The 8,241-nt window shown below is 43.4% G+C and overlaps 1 protein-coding gene across 1 annotated transcript; it reads right to left on the bottom strand.

The window, feature by feature from the left end:
- Positions 1–7,403: 7,403 nt before the first annotated feature.
- Positions 7,404–7,673, bottom strand: LOC308089059 (acyl-CoA-binding protein-like; the record flags this gene model as incomplete). The annotated part of the gene is made up of 1 exon (XM_080433635.1): positions 7,404–7,673. The coding sequence occupies one exon, from the start codon at positions 7,671–7,673 to the stop codon at positions 7,404–7,406; it is 270 nt and encodes an 89-aa protein (XP_080289761.1).
- Positions 7,674–8,241: the final 568 nt, after the last annotated feature.

Here is an 8,241-nt window from a genome sequence, read left to right as displayed (position 1 = left end):
GTTCATATTGGATAATCCAATCAAAAGTTATAACAGTTCCCATATTGTTCTATGGCTGGTGTGGGGTTGGGAACCGCTGACACCCCCTAGAGGCACATTTTTTATCTGGGTGAAAATATCTTCGACCAGAATTGTTTTATAGACCCTTACCTTCAAATTAGTAGTGAAAACGAAACTTTCACAAGAATCGGAAATGAAAATTAAAAATTGCATTGACACGGAACCCCACTATGTTGGTTCAGGCAACCATTTCCTCCAGTCCACAGTGCGTGCCCCCCCCCCCCCACCACCACCCTTCCATTTCTCTCAACCAGTATATTTCAGGGTAGATGCATGCTGGGAAAAGTACTGAAAGAAGTTTAAGCGCCGTCTTCTTTCTAAAGTTCAGATTTGTTAAAGGCCAGAAAGTTAATATGCCCCTTTTGACAAAATGAATAATTTCTGAGTTTCTGAAACCACAATTTTGTAGTCCATTCATAGACTTTGAGAAAGTAATTTATCAATCATTATGGTTAGCCCATGGCTTCTAGTGTACTTTTCCCCACAAACTCATTACTGTAATGCCCCAACTTACAGAACAAAAACTTAAGCCCACCCTCCTTTTCTGCAGAAAATAACGTTAATGATTACACATGAGCGCGTAACTCTGGCCCTGCTTATTAAAGGTCAGTGCTCAGGTTCACTACAAGGTAATGTTAAAAAAAACAACACTAAGACAGCAATCTCGCCGTAGTCATGGACTCAAGACCTGAATTTTTTGAATATCCCATTAATACAATTGTAAAGTCAGCACTATCACCTCAAGAATGTATCAAGGATTAAAGGATTTATGTCTCAGCAGGATTTGGAAAAACATGCATTATCTTCAGTAGACTCGACTAATAACTGTCTTTACAGGTCTCCCTAAAAAACACTACCAGACGACTGCAGTTGATTCAGAACGCTGCTGCTTGAGTCCTTACTTATACCAAGAAAGTGGAGCATATCACTGCAGTTCTTAGCTTTTTACACTGGCTGCCGGTCTGTCAAATAATTGATTTCAAAATATTACTGCTTGTTTATAAAGCATTGAATGGTTTCGGGCCAAAATACATTCATGATCTTGTGCTACATCGTGAACCATCGAGACTCTTCAGGTCATCGGGAAGAAACAACGTACAGTTTTTATGCACCACATAATCTGGAACAAACTCACAGAAAAATACAGTTCTGCTACAACTCTGTTGTTTTTAATCAAAACTATAAATAAAAATGCCTTTTCTTATTATCCTCTTTTTGTTTTAGTAGATTTCGGTGTAATAATTACACATTCTCTTCTTCCTCAAGTGTCTGCCGTCTGATTGTACACAGAAGATAATCAGACTCAGAGATTAGGTCGTCAACACCCCCCGCACCCCCCCAATCACTCTCAGCCGCGAGCATATTGTCGCTGGTGGAAACCTTGTATGTCCAAAAGTGTGTTTGTTTTATCTCCAGCAAATGGAAAAAAAATAACCTCACTTGTCAAGCAACGCTCTTGTTCGACAAAGTAGGGCATTCATTTATGGGGAACAAAAAAACATAAAAAGTTGAAATAAGGAGATACAAGGTTTCCGCCCGACAGTGACGACATGCAGGAGCCGTCTCTCTCCATATTTCTCGCACTCGCTCTCCTCCATGCATAACCAACAGTGCAACCCCCCCCCCCCCCCCCGCATCCTCCTGCATCAAACTAATCATGTAAAGTGGCTCGTGACATGGCCGCGTGTTGGAGAGGTGAAGATGGAGACAGCCAGGAAGATGATTAGTCTGATCACAACAACACTGACAGCAAGGAATCATTGAATATGCGAGGGATTTGATCATGCGTTGCTGCCATTTGCTTCAGAAGCTTTATACCAAGTGATCCTTGCTTACGTTCATATATGTCACGGTATGATTGGAAAACCAGTCACATTGAAAAAGGTGCACTCGTTTTCACCGACGGAGGCGCGCCGTCTGAAGGTGGTCTTGAGCCACGAAAGGCACTGCCCACAGTGCCCAGCGAGCTTAGGTGAGCGAGTCACCGGGCCGAGCGTTGTGAAGTCTGCTTCAGCTGACTCGGCGCCGTCCGAGTTTAAATCAACGTCCCCCCTAGTCTGTGCCATGTCAGATGTTGTAAGCATGTCTCGGTACCTCCGAGACGTCATTTCTTTTTTTGACGGGGGGGGGGGGGGCGGGGGGGGGGGCGCCGGGGGGGGAGTGCGGGAGGTGAACTCAAAGAAAACAAGCACTCCAATCATACTGTAACATATATACGTATAGCATGATTCTTATGGTCTTGTAATCTAGTTTTCTAAGTTGCAATATGACACAGCTCTTTATGCCATTTAAATTGTACTAACATTTCTTAGTTTAGATTTTTGATCGTTCGGTTTTATATTTGCTTTGGCAATGTAAACGTAGGTTTTCTCAACCCAATAAAAACCCTTTGAAATGAATTGTTTTGGTAATGCAGGGTTTGATTAGTAAAAAACAGAGGGGGTCGGGGAGCATTAGGGCCGGCAAATAGCGAAAATAGCCAATCTGCACGTAACGTTCACAATGCATGTGAGCTTGTAGATCTGCCCCTCCCATTCCCTCTAGCAAATCAAACCCTGTGCTAATGCTCTGCAGGAGTCTGATTGGACTCTGCAGGAGTCTGATTTTCAATTTTACATAGAAATGATCTGCTGTAGTGAAGTACAAAGTACAGTTTGACCTCTGAGATGCAGTAGAGCAGAAGTATAAAGTACTGAAAAATGTAAATTCTCAAGTAAAGTCAAATCACCTCAAAATGTTATAGTACTTTAGTAAATGCTAAGTCACTTTCCACTACTGGTTATATTGGAGATGCAAATCAAACGTCCCTGGACAGCAGTCTAGTGTGTGAGGAGGTGTTTGTGCGACGTCTTAACCCTGCTATGAAGCAGCGTTCCACAAAGTCATCTCGTGGAGGTTCTCCTTGACCGCACAGCCACGAGCTTCACACATTTTAATGGACAGTTGGCTCGAGTGACAGTTAATCCCTGAGCTGCCACTATCCAGCAGTAATTCAAATGGCCGGTACTTACACCAATCTGAACAATATATCCAATCAGCTCTACCATGGAAGAACACAAGGCGAAACATTTACTTGAGTGCTTGTTAAGCACCCGCCCCCCCCCCCCCCCTCATGGTTGACTCTGAATAAAGCACTATAGTGGAAAGAGGGCCCCCAAAGCGCCTTTTTGCCAGCTCCCTCTTTCTGGTTCTTTGTTATTTGCTGTCATTCGGAGAGCTGCGCTTGATGAGAGCTCTAAATGAAATCGATTTCCCCATCACTGATGCACATTCCCTTGATCGGGGCTCTGCAATTTATAGCCGAAACTTTCCAAGCTATAACCACGCGGATTTATCGCAGGCTGTTAATATCTGTCACGCCATCCCTTGCTCTCCTCTCTGAGTCGTCCCCCAACCATAGGCAGTCCTTTTGTAATAGTAATCCATAACCACTTGGGCATGGAGCAGCGTTTTAAAGTACAAAACAATTCAATGGACAACGAATGTATGCAAATACACAGTGGCAATGATGACGAAGAATTATGTGGATGTATGGTGACCAGACATCCAGATTGGCCGGGATTGTCCAGGTTTGAATCTGGGTGTCCAGAGTAATGACAAATATCTCAAAAAACAACTCTACATTCAACATTCACTACCAAATTGTCCCGGTTTTCACCAATATTACAATAATAACTCTTGTTGTCAGTGCTCACTGTAGATGTTTTTAATGTTCTGTTCATTTGAAAGGTGCAGTCACCAGCTGTGCAAAGTGCCAAAAATAATTGTTCCTCCATCCTGACAAAAAACACCAGTCAAAAGCAGCAAAAATAGCAGATCTTCAAACTCACAGTTGTGAGCTCATAGATCAGCTATTTTAGCTATTTTCTTACGTAAATCCTTCAAAATCCTGACTGGATTTGTTTACGATGAGGCACAGAGGCAGGTAAAATGAAGTCATAGGCTGGGCAGCGATTCATTACTATTCATCCTGGAATGGGGATGATGAGATTGTTGTTGTTGAAACATGCAGCACACCAATATCTGTGGACACAGACTGCAAGAGGCAATTAAGCTTCCTCATCTGAAGTAAAGCACATTTAACTGGCAGTGGAAAATGTTCTATCGTTGCTGTTGGGAGGACAACTTGTATCTTCATAATTCAAATATTTATGTTTTTCCATAAATGAATGCCCTACTGTACTTCATCATACAAGAGTGCCGAGCAAAAGTATCACAAATAGCCGTGAAGTGACGCATTGTGAGCAAAAGTATTAACAAGAGGTTGTGACTCAATAAGAACTACATTGGATCCATTGAAACACAAATTCTTCCCCCCCCCCCCCCATTTCCTGAAAAGTAACATTTTTGGAGATACAGGATTTCTATACCGACAGCAACAGTATGCCACTGCTCCAATGCTTCCTACAGCTTCACACATCAGTGAACACAGAAAATTATAAGCAGAACTTAAAGGTCTCATGAAGTGAAATCACAGCCTATAAGCAATGCACACATCAACGAAAAGCCATTATTGCTACGACCTTGCATTAGCTAGTAGCATAATAGGAGGCTTCCTTCTTCTCCCTCGAACTTCTGACCCCTGTATTAGTTTTTTTGAATCCTGTAGTACGGTATTTGTTCTTTTGCTTCTGTACTGTATGTATAGTTAATACTGTCATTGAATGCTGGGGGGCATGACCCAGAGAGCATGACTCACTTCTCAAGGCATGGGGCTGCAGAGCTCTGTATTCAGTGTATAGTAAGTATAGTATACTGTATCCTATATGAAAATTGTCTAATGGCCCCCCGGCCGGCGGACCACAGCCACGTCACTCTGACTCAGACATAATTATGAACAAACCCGATACGCTCATACTGTATATAGGCAGGACCACGGCCATGTAACTCTGACTCAGACACAGACAAACCCAGTACGGTTGTCCAGAACCGCAGATCCGACTCCTGCAATCGGCCCCCCTCACTGACCCCCCCCCCCCCCGGGGAGACCTTCCAGAGGTACCAGGCCCTCCAGGCGACCTTGGATCCTGAGGCATTATAAATTGTGGAGCAGTATTGTAAACTAATAAAGCTACTTTTTAATTTGCATGCACCTAGCAATCTAACCTACCATCTGCCTCCTCGTCTGCTGAACTTCCACCATCCAGATGAGATCGTTCACAAAACATAATTGCTGACTGCCAGAGCCACAGGAGGACCATCACAGCCTGTGTACAATTTCATTGTCCACACCCCATTTACAGAGTACCGTTGCTACACTGTCTGGCGAGAAGCCAGATTTATACACTGTCGTACGTCGATGTCGCATGCCAAAAGTAGCCGATCTACAAGTTCACAACGTGTAGCGGATGCACCCTATTGTGAGCTTGTAGATCTGCTATTTCTGGGCCGCGACACGCCGTACGACGGTGCATAAATTAAGCATTAGGGCGCCTGCCAGGTGCCAGCCAATGTTAGGAGGGCATGCTTACAACGTCTGACATGGTGTAGCAGGTGTGCAGGGAGCTCCAGTCACTATTAAACCTAACCACTGAAACAATGCACATATCTAATGCACTGGGAAAACAATCAAACTACTGATTTGCATCCCTTACACTCGATGTAGTTGACATAACTGTGTCCTGCAAGTTTGTACACACACAGTTACATTTAAAAGTAGTTCACCCCCAAAATGACTTTTTTTTAAAAAATCAATTACTCACCCCATGAAGCCCTTTTTTTTTGGTGCATTCCTGATCCAATGTTTTTGATTAATTAAAGTAAATAAATAAATAAAAACACAAGTACAGATACTCAAAACATTAAGCTTACTTAAGTGCAGTACTCAGGTATTTTGTATCTGTACACCACTGTACAGCATATAAAGTGGTAGTAGCAGTGGAATGGGAGCCATTTGTGACTGGCATGGCGACAGGGCTCAGCATCTGTTCCACAGCCTGATGGTCTGGCTGTGGACACTGTCCGTTCATATTTGATACTGCAGTATCAGCTTGCCTAAATAGAGTTGTGATGAAATATTTAAAAAAAACGATGCTATTTTTGGCTAAGATTGTTTTGGGAGTCCCAAAACAATTTGAAATCAAATCTAGAAGAAAAACAAACAAAACCAATTTAGGCTACACAACTGCACCTCTGTCCGTCTGCAGCTAATCTGAACTAAATCTAAACTGCTTGGTGGATCAGCATTATTTCTTGTGAACACTGCCAGCAAGCCAATTAAGGACCTCAATTCCTGAATCATTTTCAAATCAGTGAATGATAGCCATGTAAATTTTATGTAATTTTACATGCTCCTTGTGAGGCTACAGACCGGAACTATTATTAGGTTAAAATTGTCTTGTTGTATGTCTGGCTGAACATATTCCCAAATATGGGCATGCCCAACTATGAATCCCCAGGGCCCAAGAGTTCAACTGAAATAAAAAAAATATTGAATTGAGTCTTTCAAAACAAAACTATAGCTAGAAGTAACTCAAATCATAGAGAAAATGTCCTTAGTTACTGCCAATATTTCTTCCCATAAGCCTAGTATTTTGGTTGGATATGAAATCGGTCTTACAATTGTTTAGCCGTGCCAGTTTTGGCAACTAGGAATACATTTTTAATGGTCTGTTTTTGTTTTTATTGCACAAATTTTTTTCTGATAATTTCTTAGAATCTCGCCCCTGACAAATACCACATATTACAATAAAACAAAATTGCAAAACACATCTTCTTTCGTGTATCGTCAGAAGGCCAGCTCATCATTGTGTAGCCACGCCCTTGTCTCATGGCCTTGCGTCGAAGAGGCTGGCAAGTGGTAATTATAATTATGTTCTGCATCGTCTGCCAAGCCCCACTAAAGGGGAAGAAGACGACTGCCTTCACCTGGCCTTCCCTGCAAGTAGGAAGAGTTTGTGAAACCAATGTCGCCACACACTTAAAGAACTGGCAGGCCAGGGCAAAGATCAGGGCAGTGGGAGTCCCTTTTAGAGGCAGACATCGTGACCCTTGTCGCCAGAGCCTCTCAGCGAACACTAATACAAAATAAACTAAACTAAACTAGTAAACCCACTCTAAAAACGAATTTAAAATTAAACTGAAATGAAAACTTCAGTTTAGTAGATGAAATTATTGGCATTTTTTGGGGGGGGGCTTTTTATGCCTTTATGATAGGACAGTAGGCTGACAGGAAATGGGGAGAGAGATGGGGGAGTGACACGCAGCAAAGGCCTCAGGACTCAAACCCGCGACGCACTGTCAGGTTACATTGTAGCCTAAAGTGCCCGGACCACTACGCCATCGGTCCGGGCTATTTGGTTCCATTTTGTACACTTTCAGAGTCAAACCGACACCCCAGAACTTTACATTCCATATTTGGCCTTCAGCTCGTCCACCAACGTGACGTACTCGCTCATGGCGTCCTCTTGGCTCTTCCCCTTCTGCTTCTCCCAGGCGTCCCACTTGGCCTTCCCAGCGGCGTCCGCGGTCCCAGGGTCACCGGTGTTGACGTCCCCCGCGGTGGCCTGTTTGAACAGAGCGTAGACTCCGAGCATCTCCTCATCCTCCGGCTTAGTCTTCAGCTGCTTCACCTCGTCGGCTGCCGCGTCGAACTTGGCCTTAATGTCAGACATGATAGCATATACAGTAGACCTATTCGTCTTATTCTTCCGCTCTATTCAAAAGGTCGACTTATATACAGCTGCAGGCTGGCAGTCGTGATTCATCACAACTTATTGATGATGTAAGCCTTATGCTCGAGAGCAAAGCACCATATATGGGGAGGGCTGCTGAATGGGTGGACTCTGAGGCAAACCAAGAGCAATCCGAACCTAGCATCAACGTAGACTACATCGTCTGGTCCGGGGCCCACCAGGGGTCCAAATGGACACTTACTGGTCTGTAACTCTGAATAGAACCTTTTTTCCCCCTGAATCTACACTATACAATTAGCATAGAAATATTAATTGCTTCAATTCATACACTCACAGTACAGATCCGTTAAGAGTCCATTTGGACCCCCTAGTGGTCCACGTCTGATGTTGAGAACCAGTGGCATACAGAATATGTAGGACATAACAAGGTTTTCTTGTTATCTCCTCCATTAGTGGATGAAGTTGTCTGTCTGTCTGTCTGTCTGTCTGTCTGTCTGTCTGCATGAGTATGTGTGTTTGTGCGGCTAATCTCGCATTATAAAGCGGA

Source organism: Gymnoscopelus braueri (assembly GCF_963280865.1).
Source record: "Gymnoscopelus braueri genome assembly, chromosome: 7".
Taxonomy (NCBI): domain Eukaryota; kingdom Metazoa; phylum Chordata; class Actinopteri; order Myctophiformes; family Myctophidae; genus Gymnoscopelus; species Gymnoscopelus braueri.
This window is presented reverse-complemented; position numbering and strand designations above follow the sequence as displayed.